The sequence below is a fragment of the Elephas maximus genome, chromosome 2, assembly GCF_024166365.1.
Source record: "Elephas maximus indicus isolate mEleMax1 chromosome 2, mEleMax1 primary haplotype, whole genome shotgun sequence".
Classification (NCBI taxonomy): Eukaryota; Metazoa; Chordata; class Mammalia; order Proboscidea; family Elephantidae; genus Elephas; species Elephas maximus.
The window spans coordinates 197,510,276-197,529,971 of NC_064820.1; the positions used below are offsets into that span (position 1 = coordinate 197,510,276).

At 38.8% G+C, this 19,696-nt stretch overlaps 1 protein-coding gene across 6 annotated transcripts in view; it reads left to right on the forward strand.

Annotated features, from left to right (window-relative positions):
- The window catches only part of NSD1 (nuclear receptor binding SET domain protein 1), a 208,850-nt gene that overhangs the window by 85,364 nt on the left and 103,790 nt on the right, over positions 1–19,696 (forward strand). For all 6 annotated transcript variants that reach the window (XM_049874394.1, XM_049874393.1, XM_049874397.1 and 3 more), the window contains exon 3: positions 3,868–4,003. In XM_049874394.1, the coding sequence (XP_049730351.1) occupies positions 3,868–4,003 (136 nt within the window). The remainder of the gene's footprint in view (positions 1–3,867; positions 4,004–19,696) is intronic.

The window sequence follows — 19,696 nt, forward strand, 5'->3', positions numbered from 1 at the left end:
CCAACCTTTTGGTTAGCAGTATGCTACTAACGATAAGATGTACCAAAAAGATAGACGGTTGTAAGTGCAGTTCGTTGTTAACTCAAATACATTGTTAGTCGAGGACTACCTGTAATAAGATGTGGCTTAAATCCCAGTCTTTCTAATTGAGACTTAACCTCTCTGAGCCTGTATTTCTATATTTATAAAGTGAAGATAACGCTACATTATAGCGCTGTGAATTTTAAACATGATAACGTATGTAAAAATGCTTGGCACCAGTATATTTAGTACTTCTTATGGGATGTATAGAGACTAGGAAAAACGTTTGGAAGTCATCCTCATGCCAGACTGAGCTCAGGTGCCACTTCATCAGTCAAGTCTTCCCGGATATCCTAAGTGTCTTTGGTCAGGAACTGTTACTTAATTTTTGGGTCTCTTGCTGAGCTTTGTAACTTGATGTTTACTAAGTTTATGTATAGCTGAATTACGGATTTAAAAATGGAAGTTATTTGGTAGTCTTATTAGTTTCTAAAGGAGCCCTGGTGGCGTAATGGTTAAGTGCGCAGTTACTAACCTTTCAGTGGTTCAAACCCACGTGGGACTCTACAGGAGAAACATGTGGCAGTCTGCTTCCATAAAGATTAACTAGGAGGCAGTTCTACTCTGTCTTATAGGATCGGTATGAGTCAGAATCAACTCATTGGCAACGGGTTTGTTTTTTTTTTTGGTTTTCTTTCTTTCCAAGGTGAATTTTTCTAGCTGTCCTGAAGAGAAGCTTTGCTCTTATTTTACCTATTTTCATGTTTGGAGACCTGTCTTTGTTCTGGAATTCTGGTGTGTGTCTAACTATATATCCAGGTCAATGGGATTTGGATATTGTCCATAAATAATAGCACTAACAATATATGTTTGTACAGACATTTTTTTCTCAATAGGTTTGCATATATTATTCGGTCATTGTGATGTAAATATCAAGGTAGTAAGGAGAAAATAAATGTTTTAAGTTTTTAAAAATCTTCACCTATAGTATTATCAACTTATTAAACTTTTATTTGTGTTTCTCAATGACTTTTTTTTTAGAATCATTATTACAGTTTTGGCACAGTTTCTAAATAGTTGTTATATTGTATGTGTCACTGTGTATTGCATTTTCAGTATCACATGGCTGTACATGCACTTTGCATATTTAATTATTCTAGCATAATTTGTTTAGCAGTTCTGTTATTGGATATTAACTTTTTATTTTAATAACTGGGTTAAATGTCTTTTTCTACGGTTGTTATTTGAATTATTTTCTTCAGGTTAAAATATGGGAATGGATTAGTAGTTATTTTCACCTTGCTGGTTCATGGTAGAGCAGGTGTTACTTTTCCTGTCTCATGGCTTTGGAAACCGAGGCTGAATTAACAGATTTGTTTAAGATGACACAATTAGTAATGGAATCAGAAGATAGAATTCATATTACTGTTTTCCTTGGTTGTGTGAATCTTGGCTTTTTTCTTTCCTGCTACCACTCATGTTCTTTCTCCTCTATTGTTTTATGGCTATACTTCCTGATAATGCAGTGTGGTTCTTTTCGGAGGCAATATGAGGGAAAGATAGAACCAACACTGTGTCATAGATTGATTATGGCTGAATTTGTCATAAAGCATGTAATAATCCTGGGGTTTTATTGTTATTGGTATTGTAAGGTAGTAGTTAAGAGTTTGCATTCTGGAGTTGGGATGCCCCAGTTTCAGTCTTGGGTCTGCCACTTACTAACTATATGATTGTAACCAAAAAACCAAACCAGTTGCCGTGGAGTCAGTTTTGACTTACTGTAACCCCATGTGTTTCAGAGTAGAATTGTGCTCCATAGGGTTTTCATTGGCTGTGATCTTTGGAAGTAGCTTGCCAGGTCTTTCTTTTAAGACACCTCTGGGTGGGTTCCAACTGCCAACCTTTCAGTTAATAGCCCACCTTTTAATTATTTGTGCTACCCAGGAACTCATATGATGGTAGCATATAGTAAAGTAGGGATAATAATACAGTATTTACCTTAATAGGATTAAAAGAGACACTGCCTGGCACGTAATAGCCATCAAGTAAATGTTAGTTACTGTATTTAAAGTCATTTAGGGCTTGAATAAACAAGCAAGCTTCATATTTAACAGTGATTGCCAAATACTTTATATTTAAATGATCGCAAATCAAATTATATCAGAAGTTTACGAGAACCTACTCAGATTGGACTTTTTAATACAGGCCAATAAAAGATTTGTTTTCCCTTTGGGCCTTAGTATCTTGCTTTTAAAGTTTCAAAGCCATCTGGCTTTGGAATCATTCTTTCTGATAATTTACTAACTGACAACAGGCAAAACTAGCTCTTTGGGGCTTTTATTTAATAAGCTGTAGTTTGTGTCTTGCTCCTAGACAACTCTATATAAATGAAGAACTAATCATAATGTTTTCAGTGGGCATTCTGTGATACTTAGCTTACTTTCATCTGAAAGAGGTGTCTTAAAGACGAATGGTAACTTACTAATCATCTAATTGAGCTCTGTCCTTCTTTAGTATTCTTGAGATAGGATATCATTCATCATTTATTTGAATGATTTCAGTGAGTTAGTTCAGCAAATTCTTCATTGAACGCTAGCTCTGTTCCAGGTGGCTACTTTTTTAGGCACTAAGAAAGGAAGATTGAGCCTAAGAAGGAGTTCATATGCCTTTTTCAAGACATGGTGCTTACAGAAAATGAAAATATTTATATGGCCTTCTAGGGTAAGCCCTGGTGATACAATGGTTAAGAATCAGGCTGTTAACAAGAAAGGTTAATAATCCACCCAGTGGTTCCGCAGTCAAGAAAACCCTGTGGGGCAGTTCTACTTTGTAACACATGGGGTTGCCATGAGTTAGAATTGACTTGTCGGCACCTAACAACAACGAAAGTGTAATTAGAGGAGGTTGCTTTTAAGTCAAGTCTCTAGCTGTTTCTTTTGGTTGCCCAGAAAATTGAGGGAATCCCTACCTCAGCACACTAGCAACTCATTCGTGGCATACCAGGTGAGCACCTCAGGCCTACTCAAGCCAGGAGATTATACCATTTATTGAGTGTGGGCCCTAAAGGCATGCACAGGAGTTTAGACCTGAGATGGAAGCATTTCCATCACAAATCAATTAGGCGTATTACTTTTGGAAAAAGATTCGGTTCTAAGAATCTTCATTCATATTACATTCTGTATCTTTTTTTGAGAAGTATGTAGAATATCACAAGCAGAAGAGACCACAGTGTGTTGACATTGTTAAAAATTCTTTATGTAGCTTCCTCATTCTTGTCTTTTTTTTTTCCTTTTATTCTTATGATGTGATCCAGGTACTAGGGCAATGATGTCATTTTCCTGCGATGAATCTGTTTATCCGTGATTTTATTCTCTAGCTCTTCATAAATCAAAATGGCTTAATATTTTTCCCCCCAAATTAGATAAACTGCTTCTGTAATATGAGTAGAAATTAAGAGCTACTACTGTCGACGGCACTGGCACTGGGACTGTATCCGTGGCTAAGTGCTATGGCTGCTAACCGAAAAGTTGGCAGTTCAAATCTACAAGGGCTCTTTGGAAACTCTATGGGGCAGTCCCGTTAGGGTCGCTATGAGTCAGAGTCGCTATGAGTCAGAATTGACTCGACAGCAACGAGTTCGTTTTTTTGTTTTGTTTTGGTACTATATGCAAGGCTACTACTGTATACAGGAAAGGTAACTTAGTTTTTTTGGTAGTTGTTAGGCCAGACTGTTTTCATCTAGATTTTTTAAGGCACTGCTTTTTCAGAAGGCTAGTAGAAAGATGATAACACTGTTTCAAGTGGTTTTGATTCTCATTGATTTTCCCTTGTTTTGTCTGCCTAAAGTGTCAACCCAAGAAAAAGTCTACGCCACTGAAGTATGAAGTTGGAGATCTCATTTGGGCAAAATTCAAGAGACGTCCGTGGTGGCCCTGCAGGATTTGTTCTGATCCGTTGATTAACACACACTCAAAAATGAAAGGTAATACTTCCACCTAATTTATACATGATAAAATACAGTATTGAAACATTAACTTGCAGCTGCCTTTACTATAGCCCAATTTTTGTTGCCTTTAGTAATAATCCATTTTATCTTTCCAGCATTTCATGAATGAATTGTTATAAACATTTTATGTTTTTATTTTTAAGAATTTGTTTTACTTTATGATTAAAAAAATGTCAAGTATTCTAGCTGTAGACTCCAGAAAAATGTTAGGCTTAGTACAATTATGTTTCTCCTTACATCTTTAGGTTTATATAATTTTTGATAGTTTTAAAGCTAAAATAACTAAATGCTTATGAGTTATTTTGAATTTTAAAGTGTTGATTTAGAGTTTTTCCTTTAATTACTGTAGTTTGTTTCTTATTTAATTCTTCCATTTGAATTTCAGATACCTTATTTTTTTTTTTTTATCTTTAAAATAGCTGTAAAAGTAGGGGCTGAAATTTGATATTGCACTCCCTTTTTTCTATTAAAATGGTTTTGTGATTTTATTCTAGTTTTAAAATATGTAATTCAGTTTCTGAATAGGTTATATATTTACAAGATTCAAAAAAATTAAAATGCTCCCTCCATTCCTCTGTTCTGCTCCACTCTCTACCCTTCTTTGTAATAAGTAACCAATTGTTATTAATGTGTTTTTCCAGATTTTCTTTATGTAAGTCCAAATACATATTCTCACCCTCCTTTCCCTAATTATTTTAAAATGAAAGTAGCATACTATAGATACTGTTCTGTGACTTTGTTTTTTCACTTCTTGGAGGCTTTTCCATGTATGTGCGTTGAAAACTTCCTTATTTTTACAGCTGCATAATTTTTCACTTTTTAAATGTGCTATGCTTTATATAACCAGTCCCCTGTTGATGGACATTTAGGCTGTTTCTAATCTTGTGTTGCAAAGACCGTACCCTCAACGAGATGGATTGACACAGTGGCTGCGGCAGTGGGCTGAAGCTTAGCAACAATTGTGAGGATGGTGCAGGACTGGGCAGTTTTTCGTTCTCTTGGGCGTAGGGCCGCTCTGAGTATTGGAACTGACTCGACGCCACCTGACAACAACAAGTGTGTGTAACAGAGGTGCCTAACCTGGACTTTGGGAGGAAAGTGTCCAGGGGTGGCTTCTCTAATCAAGTTATCATTGATCTGAAACTTCAGAGTATGAGTTAGGAGTTAATTAGGGAAAGGAGGAGAAGATGGTTCCAGGCACAGAAAATAATATGTGGTCCGACCCTGAGAGGTCTGCAGCCCATACAGTGGTATAGAGAATGTCACACTATGAGTCTGGGGAAGAAGATATGGGCCAAATTATGCAGTGCTTTATGGATTTCATTAAAAATGTTGTATTTTATCATAAGAAAAATGGGATACTATTAAAGCGTTGTGAGCAGGGAGTGACGTGATCTGATACGTGCTCGTAAAAAAGTTCACGCTGGCTGCACTGTGGAAAATGCATTGGGGATTGGCACAAATAAATAAGGGGAGACTGATGAAAGATGGAATCAGAAAATGTGATTTCTGAGAACAGTCTCAGAGGACATAAAATCAGTATTGCTTGGTAATGGATTAGAAAATGGGGTGTAAAGAAGGAAGTTCTGAGGTTGTTTAACGCCCAGGTTTGTAGATCTATGAATGGCTCCTATCTTTTTACTTTCACCACTGGCTGGATAGTGTTGCCATTTACTAGGTGAACACTGGAACATCTGTAACCTGGAGGTGCCATCTGCTCATTGATATTAATTGGAACCTTGAGTATGACATGGATGAGATGGCCTTGGTGCAAAATATATAGTGAGAAAAAAAGTGCCTTTGAGAAAGCCAACATCTGAGGTCTGTATGAAGGAGACTGAGCTTGCTAAAGAGATGGAGAAGAATCAGGTAGAAATGGAAAAGAAAAACCAGGGTGCTGGGAGCCAGTGGGTGCAGAGGGGCCGCCCTTGCACCAGGGGAATGTAGTGTATCTAGTGACTAGGGAAGATGTGATCCAGTTGGTTGAGTGCTACTGATGACAGACCAAATAATATGGTCCATCAGGTATGAGAAATGGCAATCATGGTGACCTTTTTTTGTGGTATTGTTGTGGCAGAAGTTGGATAAGAGTGAGTTGAGGAAATGGAGACAGGTGGATAAAAGGGAATGCCACAGATAAAGAGGTTATGGGGTTCAGAAGGATTTTTTTTTTTTAACATAAATTGTTCTTTATGAATGGATGTGCATAAAATCCCATGTAAGAGAAGTGTGTACATATATGTATATTTTTTTAATTGTGCTTTGTGTGAAAGCTTACAATTCAAGTCAGTTTCTTATACAAAAACTTATATACGCATTGTTATGTGACCCTAGTTGCTTTTCCTAAGCACACTCCTCCTCTCCACCCTTATTTCCACTGTCTATTCAACCAGCTTCTGTCCCCCTCTGCCTTCTCATCTCAGTTCCAGACAGGAGAGGCCCACATAGTCTCATGTGTCTACTTGAGGTAACAAGCACACTCCTTGCCAGAATCATTTTATGTCTTATAGTCCAGTCTAATCGTTGCCTGAAGAGTTGGCTTCGGGAATGGTTTTAGTTTTGGGCTATCAGAGTTCCAGGGCCGTGACCTCTGGAATCCCTCCCGTCTCAGTCAGACCATTAAGTCTGGTCTTTTTACTAGAATTTGAGGTTTGCATCCCACTTTTCTCCTGCTGCATCAGGGATTCTCTGTTGTTTTCCCTGTCACGGCAGTCATTGGTGGTAGCTGGGCACCGTCTAGTTCTTCCAGTCTCAGGCTGATGGAGTCTCAGGCTTAGGTGGCCCTTTCTGTCTCTTGGGCTCCTATTTTCCTTGTGTCTTTGATGTTCTTCATTCTTCTTTGCCCCAGGTGGGTTGAGACCAAGTGATGCACATTAGATGGCCACTTGCTAGTGTTTAAGACCCCAGATGCCGCTCACCAGAGTGGGATGCAGAACATTTTCTTAATACACTTTGTTATGCCACATGACCTAGATGTCTCCTGAAACCATGGTCCTCAGACCCCCGCCCCTGCTACTCTGTCCCTCAGAGTGTTTGGTTATATTCAGGAAACTTCTTAGCTTTTGATTTAGTCCAGTTTTGCTGACTTCCCCTGTATTGTGTGTTGTTCTTCCCTTCACCTAAAATAATTCTTGTCTACTATCTAGTGAATACCCCTCTACCTCCCTTCTCACCCTCATAACCATCAAAGAATGTTCTGTGTTTAAAACTTTTCTTGAGTTCTTACAACAGTGGTCTCATACAATATTTGTCCTTTTGTGACTAATTTCACTCAGCATAATGCCTTCCAGATTCCTCCAAGTTTATGAGATATTTCACAGATTCATTGTTATTTTTTATCATTGAGTAGTATTCCATTGTGTGAAAATACCATAGTTTGTTTATTCATTATTGTTTATTCATCCGTTGATGTGCACCCTGGTTGCTTCCATCTTTTTGCTATTGTAAGCAGTGCAGTGATGAACATGGGTGTGCATATATCTTGTTCGTGTGAGAGCTCTCACATCTCTAGGATATATTCCAAGGAGTGGGATTGCTGGATTGTATGGTAGTTCTATTTTTAGCTTTTTAAGGAAGTGCCAAATCGATTTCCAAAGTGGTTGTACCATTTTACATTCCCACCAGCAGAGTATAAGTGTTCCAGTCTTTCCACAACCTCTCCAACATTTATTATTTTGTGTTTTTTGGATTAATGCCTGCATTGTTCAGATGAGATAGTATCTCAATGTAGTTTTGATTTGCATTTCTCTAATGGCTAATGATCTTGAGCCATTTCCTCATGTATCAGAAGGATTTTTAAAAGTGGGAATGAGAGAAGGCAGAGTGGGCAGAAGCTGCCTGAATGGACACGGGGAATACAGTGTGGAGAGAAGGCGTGTGTGGTCTCATTAGGGGGAGATCAACTAGGAGTACATAACCAGAACCTAGTGCTGTTGAGTTGATACCGACTCATAGTGACCCTATAGGACAGAGTAGAACTGCCTGTTTCCAAGGAACGCCTGGCAGATTCAAACTGCTGACCCTTTGGTTAGCAGCTGTAGCTCTTAACCACTACGCCACCAGGGTTTCCTAGCAAGGTGTATATAAATTTTTGTATGAGAGACTGACTTGATATGTAAACTTTAACTTAAAGCACAATAAAAAAGAAAAAAAAGACGAGAGGTGAACTTTGGCATGAGATGCCACCTGGGTTCAAATCAGGAACTGCCACTTACTTGCTGCCATACTGTGAGCAAGTTATTTAAGGCTTCTAAATTCAGTTTCCTCATCAGAAACATAGGAATTATAATGCTTACCTCAAATAACCATGGGAAGGATTGAAGGAGACAGTATAGATAATTCACCAGCACGTACTAAGCATTCAGAAAGCTAGTTCTTTTCTCCTGAGTGGAAGGCAGATACCATTGAGAGAACCGTGGCTCCTTTTTAAGTTTTAGAAAAGCGGCAATGAAACTCCTCCAAGACACAAACAACTAAGAGAAACAGAGACACCACCTGTCATGGATTAAATTGGCTAGGCTATGATTCCCAGTATTATGTGATTGTCCGCTATTTTGTCATCTGATGTGATTTTCCTTTATGTTGTAAATCATACCTCTGTGATGTTAATGACCTGGGATTAGCAGCAGTTAGTTACGTTAATGAGGCAGGACTCAGTCTACAAGATTAGGTTTTGTCTTGAGTCAGTCTCTTTTGAGATATAAACGAGAGAAGCAAGCAGAAAGGGGAACCTCATACCACCAAGAAACAAGAGCCAGGAGAATAGTGCATCCTTTGGACCCCAGGTCCCAGAGCTGAGGAGCCCCTCAGCTGGGGAAGATTGGTGACAAGGACCTTCCCCCAGAGCCCACAGAGAGAGAAAGCTTCCCTCTGGAGCTGGCATCCTGCATTCAGACTTCTAGCCTCCTAGACTGTGAGAGAATAGATTTCTCTTTGTTAAAGCCAAAAAAAAAAGTGAGAATGATCATGCAGTTAGTGCTGATGGCAAGAACCCTGGAGATAGGGAAAGGCTGAAGACAGGGGTAATATGGGATGAAAGATGGGATCATAATATGTGATTTCTGATAAGGGAATGTGTGGATGGGATTCACATCACAGGTAGAGGAATTGACCTCCATGGGAGTAGGAACACCCCTCTAGTGAACAAAGGAAATTGGTGAGGATACTCATTACTTGTATGGATACTTGGAATTCCTATCTGGCCAGTTTGTTCCGAGTCACACCAGATAGCAAGTGCCATTACTGGCAGGAAGATACCATGTTTTTTCCTGCTATAAAAGGTTAAAACTATAAAATTCAAGAGAGCTGCCCAGAAAGGATGAGCTCCTTACTGGAGAAATGATAAAACACATTAAAATGGATCTGTTTTACCTTATAGCTAGTTATTTCATATTACTTAACTTTTTTTCATTTTCTCTGTGTGTTATGCATGATTTATTTTTGTTTTCTTTTCACTGTGGTTTGTGGCAAGTTGCAGTCAGCCGAGTTCTGGAAAAATGGTCTTAGTAGTCACTCTCAGTAGTTACTCTCCAGTTTTCTGTTTTCCTTTTTCTGCCCCATCATAGGCCATAACCTGATGGCATCACCAGTCTTGCTATTGACATTGCCCACTTGTCCATAGGAAATGTTGAATGACTGTTGTCAGAGTGCTCCTGTTCCCCGCCATGCTGAAACTCTGACCACTGTTAATGCCTGGCTCCTTCATAGCAGTGTAATCTCTCCCGTCCAGCTTTTTATTTTGAATGTTTTGAAACTACACAAAAGTTACAGAGTAGTACAGTCAGCACCCATATATACTTAAATTTTCCCCAGTTATTATTTTTCACTAATTATTAATTGATAACAGTGTAAACATCCAGAATTACAGTGCAATGTTCATATTATTGTGATGATCATGTTTATTGTTAGCTAAGCCACATATTTCAGATTTTCTTTTAAAGTCATTTACTTTTATCAGATACAGTACATATAGTTTAAAAAATTAAGTGGTTAATTCTGCAAATCTTGTTAGGAAAAACAGTACATTGCTGCACCCCTCCCTGCAAAAACCTTCAGCTCTTAGCTGGATTTTTTAAAATATATTTCTGTATCTCAAAATTCCATCCTTCTAGATTATTTGACACATTGAAATTTGGGGTTTAGTCATTTTTCTTCCCTTCATTGGGTCCTGCCTCCCACCCTGCCCCCGGTACCCTTCTCTCTTCCCTATTAGAGTTATAATTGTAATTTTGATTAGGAATTCAGTGTGTATATTATTATGTTAACGCTGTACACAGCTGAACCCTCTAGTGTCCTACTGCTTACTTTGCCTTTCACAACCTTCTCTTTTTTCTTTAATTTTATGTGTGTGTGTGTGTGTGTAAGTAAAGAGGGAAGATTCTTAGTTTGTCTTACTAATTCAAAGTATGCCAGTTCATTTTTCATATTCTCTATTCTTCTCCACATGGTCTGATATAGCTGATATTTTGTCATTTTCATCATTTCGAAGAAATCTAACCTAACCCAAATCCAAACCTTGTGCCATTGAGTTGATTCTGACTCATGGTGACATCTTTTACAGAGTAGAACGGCTTCATGGGGTTTTTTTGGTCTGTAATCTTAATGGAAGCAGATCATCAGGCCTTTACTTCGCAGCACCACTGGGCGAGTTTGAACCACCAAGCTTTAGGTTAGTAGTTGATAGCAAACTGTTTGTATCACCACTCTTATATTCTCCGCTAATCTGCCCTAGTTGCTTTCTCTGCCTAGTGAACAACTGTCATCTTGGGACTTCCCTTCAGCTTTCTCTTGTATTAGATTCTGTGTCCTTCTTGTTTCTGTTTTACTCATACGTTTTGAATGTAGAGCAAATCCTTCAATAGTTTTCTGAGAAAGAAAGTATGGGAGGTAATTTTTTGACACCTTGCGTTGTCTGAAACTATATTTATTCTCTTCCCATACTGGTTTAGTAGTTTGGCTGCATTATATGAAAATATCTTTATTCTCTTCCCATACTTGTTTGATGTTTTGGTTGGTATAAAATGCTAGGCTAGAAATCATTGTTGCTCAGAATTTTGAGGGTATTGCTCTATTGTCTTCTAGTTTCCAGAGTTGCTGTTAAGCCTGAAATCGTTCTGGTTCCTGATCCTTTGTGGGTTTTTTTTCCTTCTTTCTCTGAGATCTTGCAGATTTTTCTTTTTGTCCCTAGAGTTCACAAGGATATACTTTGCTGTTAGTCTGTTTTCATTATTGTGTTGGGTACTTAAAGTGGGCTCTTTTGATCTACAAATTTAGTTTCTTCAGTTTGGGAGTATTTTCTTGAATTATTTCATTGGTTATTTTCTTTCCACTGTTCTTATTTTCAGAAATTGACCTTTCTGCACTGTACTTCGTCATTTTTCATTTTCTTTGTTCTTTTGCTGCATTTTTGTTGTTTTGCTCTACTTCGTATGAAGTTTTCTCAGTTTTGTCTTTTGAGTCTTTTTTCAGTTCTGCATTTCTGTTGTTATGTTTTTAATTTTCATGACTTTCTTTTTGTTCCTCGCATCTTGTTTTATGAATGCAATATCCTCTCGTTTCTGAGGATATCGATGACAGCTTTTTTGAAATGTTCTCTACATAGTTTGTTCCATGTTCTTTTTTTCTTCACACTTGTTCTCTATCTTTTGTGTTTGAGGCTTTCCTCAGATGTTTGTTCAAGATGAGAGAGGGACTAAAAAGCATATTGGCACTTCTGAATGTGTGGAACTTACCCACCTTTAATTTCTTTGAACAGTGAGGTGTCCTCCTTCCCCCACCCCCTTGTTAGTATCTTCTCCATTTTTTTTTTTTTTTTTTTCTTCACTTGATGAGATTTCTGAGAGAAGAGTCTTAGTCTCCTGCCTAGAGATTAAGAGATTGGCTGTCAATGTTTGGGAAATTCAGTGCAGGAAGGTGATTAGGTGGTTTTAGTAATCGGTTCATTCACTCCCTTTGTTCTTTTTTTTTTTTAAACCTGTTCAATAGATTTTCTTTATTCTAAATCAATTAGTTAATTTAAAAAATTGACACATGAATTCCCTCTGCTTTTGATACTGTTACATTCCTTGACTGCACCATGTTGCTCAGTCTAGAGACTTCTGTTCTACACCCTGTAGTAGACAAATCTCTAGTCAACTTAACAGTGGAGGAGGAGTGGAGACAATAATTTGGTGGTTTGGGGTATGGCAAGGAGGAGGAAATTTAAGTTTTCAGTGCTGCTTGACAGCTTTCAGTTGATCCTCCCTATTTTATCCTTCCAAACTCTGAAGGTACCGGGTGCTGCCAACTCCTGAGCCTTTTGCAGATGCTGTGGTGTGCAGATATGGTTGGTTCTTGGATTTGCTCACTGATGACTTAGAATTTGGCATTCTTGGCTCTAATTAGTTACCATAACACTTACCCATTTGCTTTCCACTTTCCAAAATTTTGCAGCATACCTGTTTAGCTATGTAATTCATGCTTAGCCCTTCTCTATTGTTTTCCCCGTTTTTATGGGTTTAAAATCTCTTTAACTTGTTTTTAAAGCCTTAGTGGATTAGGAGAGGGAGTGAATTTCAACATGTTTGCTCAGTTCTCCATCTTTACCTAGAAGTGCTATAAATTCATCTTCAACAGACTTTTAGCCTATCTTGCTTTTAGACTTGCTTTCATATACTTCTCCTGCTGGGGTATGTGGCACAAAACAGTCTGGGGTGTAAGTCATGTTTCTTCTCAGCTTTTTCTTGCTGGCTTATGATTCAACTCTCTTGGGTTTGGCTCTTATCACTGTATCTCTCAGTCTGCTCAAATTTTTATTGTTGTTTCTTATCCTGTACTTTTTGTCCTTTTTGCTTTTTCCTTTTTAAAAAATGCCTTTACTGTTGTTTTAGTGGGGTTACAGAGGAGAGCAAAACTAAATTTGTGTATTAAGTCTACTTCAGCATTATTCAGTAATAGTTTTTAAAAAGATTCTTCTTAACCTGGTTTATTAGAGCAAGGAGTTAGTGTGGCTCTCTATAGGACAAAAAAAACACTTAAAACCAGTCGTCCTTGAGTCGATTTGGACTTATGGGGACCTCATGTGTGTCAGAATAGAATTGTGCTCCATAGGGTTTTCCGTGGCTGAGTTTTCTGAAGTAGATCATCAGGCTGTTCTTCTGAGCTGCCTCTGGGTGGACTCGAACCGCAAATGTTTCTGTTACCAGCCTCTCCCTTAACTATTTGCATCACCCGGGGACATCTGTAGGTCTAAAAGGAACTAATACCTCAGTATACTTAATATTTTATTGCCATGAGAAGGGTCCTAGGGACACAGTGGTTAAGTACTCAGCTGCTAACTGAAAGGTCAGTGGTTTGAACCCACCAGCGACTCAGTCGGAGAAAGATGTGGTCTGCTTCTGCAAAGCCTTGGAAACTCAATAGGACAGTCCTGCCTTGTCCTATAGGGTCGCTATGAGCAGAATCGACTTGTTGGTACACAATAACAGCATTGTCCTAAGAACCCTACCTATAACTTTTTCTCTTCTGTGGCACCTGTTATCTTTCCTTCATAACCAGGAGTCATATTCTCCACTTTCAGATGTTCCACTCATTTATTTATTTTTTTTTAATTGTTCTTTAAGTTAAAGTTTACAGCTCAAGTTAATTTCTCATACAAAGATTTATGCACACATTGTTATGTGACCCTAGTTGCTCTCCCTAAAATGTGACAGCACACTCCTTTCCACCCTGAATTTCCCATGTTCATCCAACCAGCTCCTGTCCCTTTTTGCCTTCTCATCTTGCTCCTGGAAATGAGCTGCCCATTTAGTCTCTTCTTGAGTATCATTTTATGTCTTATAGTCAAGTCTCATCTTCGAAGAGTTGGCTTTAGGAATGGTTTCAGTTCTGGGCTAACAGAGAATCTGGGAGCCATGTCTTCTGGGGCCCCTCCAGTCTCAGTCAGACCATTAACTGTGTTCTTTTTACTAGAATTTGAATCCTGTACCTCATTTTTCTCCTGCTCCTTCAGGGACTCTCTGTTGTGGTCCCTGTCACAGCGATGCTTGGTGGTAGCCAGGCAACGTCTGGTACTTCCTGTCTCAGGCTGATGGAATCTCTGGCATATGTGGTCCATTCTTTCTCTTAGGCTCCTATTTTCCTTGTGTCTTTGGTGTTCTTCGTTCTCCTTTGCTCCAGGTGGATTGGGACCAATTGATGCATCTTAGATGGCCGTGTGATATCTTTTAAGGCCCCAGACACCACTCAGCAAAGTGGGATGCAGAATATTTTCTTAATACACTTTGTTATGCCACATGACCTAGAAGTCCCCTGAAACCATGGTCTCCAGACCCCCGCCCATACTGCTCTGTCCCTCGAAATGTTTGGTTGTATTCAGGAAACTTCTTAGCTTTTGGTTTAGTCCAGTTGTGTTGACTTCCCCTGTATTGTCCTTCCCTTCACTTAAGATAATTCTTGGCTACTATCTAGATAGTGAATGCCCCCCTCTCCCTCTCCACCCTCGTAACCATCAAAGAATGTTTTCTTCTGTGTTTAATTCTTTTCTTGAGTTTTTGTAATAGTGGTCTCATACAATATTTGTCCTTTGGTGACTAATTTCACTCAGGATAATGCCTTCCAGATTCCTCCATGTTACGAAATCTTTCATGGATTCATCATTGTTCTTTATCAATACGTAGTATTTATTCCATTGTGTGAATACACCATAATTTATTTATCAGTTCATCCGTTGATGGGCACCATGGTTGCTTCCATCTTTTTGCTATTGTAGACAGTGCTGCAGTGAGCATGGTGTGGCTGTATCTGTTTGTGTAAAGTCTCTTATTTCTCTGGGATATATTCCAAGGAGTGGGACTGCTGGATCGTATGGTAGTTCTATTTCTGGTCTTTAAAGGAAGTACCAAATCAATTTCCAAAGTGGTTGTACCATTTTACATCCCCACCAGCAGTATGTAAGTGTTCCAGTCTCTCTACAACCTCTCCCACATTTATTATTTTGTTGGATTAATGCCAGCCTTGTTGGAATGAGATGGAATCTCATAGTTTTGATTTGCATTTCTCTAATGGCTAATGGCCGTGAGCATTTCCTCATGTATCTGTCCTCTTCAGTGACGTGCCCGTTCATATCCTTTGCCCATTTTTTAATTGGGTTATTTGTCTTTTTGTTGCTGAGGTTTTGCAGTATCTTGTAGATTTTTAGAGATTAGACGCTGATCGAATTTGTTGTAGCCAAAGGTTTTTTTCCCAGTGTGTAGGTTGTCATTTTACTCTTTTGATGAAGCCTTTTGATGAGCATAAGTATTTGATTTTTAGGAGCTCCCAGTTGTCTAGTTTCCTTCTGTTGTTCGTACATTGTTAGTGATGTTTTGTATTCTGTTTATGCCATGTATCAGGGCTCCTAGCGTTGGTTCTATTTTTTCTTCCATGATCTTTATCATTTTAGATTTTATATTTAGGCCTTTGATCCATTTCGAGTTAACCTTTTGTACGTGGTGTGAGGCCTGGGTCTTGTTTCATTTTTTTTGTAGATGGATATCCAGTTATGCCAGCATCATTTGTTAAAGAGACCGTCTTTTCCCCAATTAATGGACTTTGGGCCTTTGTCAATATCAGCTGCTCATAGGTGGATGAATTTATGTTTTGATTCCCAATTCTCCTCCAATGGTCAATGTATATGTCATTTTACCAGTACCAGGGTGTTCTGACTATTGTGGCAGTATAATAGATTCCAAAATCAGGTAGTGTGAGGCTTCCCACTTTGTTCTTCAGTAATCTTTGCTTATCTGGGGCGTCTTCCCTTTTTATATGAAGTTGGTGATTTGTTTCTCCATCTCATTAAAAAAGCCGTTGGAATTTGGATCGGGATTGCATTGTATCTGTAGATCACTTTGGGTAGAATAGACATTTTCACAATGTTGAGTCTTCCTATCCACAACCAAGGTATGTTTCTCCACTTGTGTAGCTCTCTTTTGGTTTCTTGCAGTAGTGTCTTGTAGTTTTCTTTGTATAGGTCTTTTATGTCTCTGGTAAGATTTATTCCTAAGAATTTTATCTTCTTGGGGGCTATTGTAAATGGTATTGATTTGGTGATTTCCTCTTCAAAGTTTTCTTTGTTGGTGTAGAGGAATCAACTGATTTTTGCATATTTATCTCGTATCCTGTTGCTTTGCCGTATTCTTCTGTTAGTTCCGTTAGTTTTCTTGAGGATTCTTTAGGGTTTTCTGTGTATAAGATCGTATTATGTGCAAATTGAGATACTTTAACCTCTTCGTTACCAATTTGGATGCCCATTTTTTCTTTTTCTTTTTTTCTAGCCTAATTGCTCAGTGCTGAAAAAGGGCATCCTTGTCTGGTTCCCGTTCTCAAACGGAATGCTTTCAGTCTCACCATTTAGGATGATGTTGGCTGTTGGCTTTGTATAAATGTCATTTATTATGTTGAGGAATTTCCCTTCTGTTTGTATTTTGCTGAGAGTTTTTTTTTTTAATCATGAATGTATGTTGAACTTTGTCAGACGCCTTTTCTGCATCCGCTGATAAGATCATGTGGTTCTTGTATTTTGTTTTGTTTATGTGATGGATTACATTGACGGTTTTCCTACTGTTGAACCATTCCTGCATACCTGTTATGAATTCCACTTGGTCATGGTGAATTGTTTTTTCGATATGTTGAATTCTATTGGCTAGAATTTTGTTGAGGATTTTTGCATCTGTGTTCATGGGGGATGTTGGTCTGTAATTTTCTTTTTTTGTGGTGTCCTTACCTGGTTTTTGTATCAGGGATATGCTGGCTTCATAGAATGAGTTTGGGAATATTTCATCCTTTTCTGTGCTCTGAAATACCTTTACTAGTAGTGGTGTTAACACTTCTCTGAATGTTTGGTAGAATTCTCCAGTGAAACTGTCAGGGCCTGGGCTTTTTTTTTGTTGGGAGTTTTAAAATTACCCTTTTAATCTTTTCTTTTATTATAGGTTTATTTAGTTGTTCTACCTTTGTGTTAGTTTAGGTAGGTAGTGTGTTTCTAGAATTTTGTCCATTTCCTCTAGATTTTCAAATTTGTTAGAGTACAGGTTTTCTTAGTATTCTCTTATGATTCTTTTCGTTTCGTTGGGTCCGTAGTGATATTGCCCATTTCATTTCTTATTGGGGTTATTTGCTTCCTGTCCTGTTTCTCTTCTGTCAGTTTGGCCAATGGTTTATCGATTTTGTTGATTTTTTTCAGAGAACCAGGTTTTGGTCTTGTTAATTCTTTGAATTGTTTTTCTGCTTCATTTAATTCTGCTCTAATTTTTATTATTTGGTTTCTTTTGGTGCCCAAGGCCTTCTCTTGCTGCTTTCTTTTTACTTGTTCGAGTTGTAGGGTTAATGTTTCGATCTTAGCCTGTTGTCTTTTTGGATGTGTGCGTTTATTGATAATAAGTTGACCTCTGAGCACTGCTTTTGCCGTGTCTCAAAGGTTCTGGTAGGTTGTGTTTTCATTCTCATTTGATTCTGTGAATTTCTTTATCTGCCCTTAATTTCTTCTCTAGCCTGGTAGTTTTTGAGCAAGGTGCTGTTCAGTTTCCATATGTTTGATTTTTTTTTCCTTGCTTTTTTTGTTACTGATTTCTGCTTTTATGGCTTTATGGTCAGAAAAGATGCTTTGTGACATTTTGATGCTTTGGATTCTGTTAAGGCTTGCTTTATGGCCTAATATGTGGTCTGTTTTGGAGACTGTTCCCTGTGCGTTGGAAAGGAAAGTATATTTGACTGCTGTTGGGTGAAGTGTTCTGTATGTCTATGAGATCAGGTTGGTTGATTGTGGCATTTAGATCTTCTGTGTCTTTATTGAGCTTCTTCCTGGATGTTCTGTCCTTCACCGAAAGTGGTGTGTTGAAGTCTCCTACTATTATTGTGGAGCTGTCTGTCTCTCTTTGCAATGCTGTTAGAGTTTGTTTGATGGATCCTGGCTGAAAACTGAGAATACCAGAAGGATGTTCACCTATGTTCTATTAACTATGCAAAGCCATTCAACTGTATGGATCAGAAGAAATTATTGATAACATTTCAAAGTATGGGAATTCCAGAGCACTTGATTATGTTCATAAGGAACCTGTACATAGACCAAGGCAGTTGTTGGGACAGGACAAGGGGATACTGTCTTAGGCTGGGTTCTATAGAGAAGCAAAACCAGTAATGCATATTAATATACAGAGAGAGATTTATATTAAGGAAACAGTTCATGCGATTGTAGAATTTGGAATGTCCCAAGTCCTCGGATCAGGATAAACTCTTTTCCCAATCCACGGAGCAGCAGAAGCTGGTGAACCCAAGATGAGCAGGTTGGAGAGCAGGGATGCCGCTCACAGGTTGTCATGGTCGAGGAATCCTCAAGGTCAGTGGGCAAGATTGCAAGGCTTCTCTTGAGTCACTTAGCTGCAGGGGCTGGTGTGCCCAAGATAGGCAGATCAGGGAGCAGGACTCTTGCTTGCAGGCCGTGAAGATTGGTGAATTCCGGGATAGACAGGTAAGCTGCTAGCTCAAGTCCAAAGAACCAGAGGTCAGACAAGAGACAGCTGCTGGATCCAGAACAAGCCAATGACCTTTGCAAGGCTAGCAGGAAGGAAGTAGGCGGCAGAAGGTAGAGAGATGAAGGCTGAGGGGGTGGTGAGCCTCCACAGGCCCCACCCCCACCGATACCACTCAGCAGATTCCATCATGGAGGTGATCAAGTATCACATTTCAACAGGGAAGTGATCACAACATTATACAACTGCCAAAACACTGAGAATCATGGCCCAGCCAAGTTGACACACAGTCTTAACCATCACAGTTACTGAGTGGTTTAAAGTCAGGAAGGGTGCACATCAAGGTTGTATTCTTTCATCATACATATTTAGTGTATATGCTGAGCAAATAGTCAGAGAAGCTGGACTATATGAAAAAGAACGGGGCATCAGGATTGGAGGAAGACTCATTAACAACGTGCTTTATGCAGCTGATGTAACCATTCTTGCTGAAGGTGAAGAGGACTTGAAGCACTTACTAATGAAGATCAAAGACTGTAGCATTCAGTATGTATTACAACTCAATATAAAGAAAACAAAAATTGTCACAACTGGACCAATAAGCCACATCGTGATAAACCCAGAAAAGATTGAAGTTGCAAGGATTTCATTTTACTTGGATCCACAATCAATACCCGTGGAAGTAGCAGTCAGAAAATTAAAAGACGCTTTGCAATGGACAGATCTGCTGCAAAGGACCTCTTTAAAGTGTTGGAAAACAGAGATGTCACCTTGAAGACTAAGGTGTGCGTGACCCAAGCGCTGGTATTTTCTGTCACATTATATGCATGTGAAAGCTGGACGATGAATAAGGAAGACTGAAGAAGAATTGACACCTTTGAATTGTGGTGTTGGCAAAGAATATTGAATATACTGTAGACTGCCAAAATAACGGACAGATTTGTCTTGGAGGAAGTACAGCTATATAATGCTCTTTCAAAGCAAGAATGGTGAGACTTTGTCTCACATACTTTGGACATGTTGTCAGGAGGGATCAGTCCCTGGAGAAGGGCATCCTGCTTGGTAAAGTACAGGGTCAGTAGAAAAGAGGAAGATCCTCAACGAGATGGGTTGACACAGTGGCTGCAACAATGGGCTCAAGCATAACAGCTATTGTAAGGATGGCGCAGGACCAGGCAACGTTTGT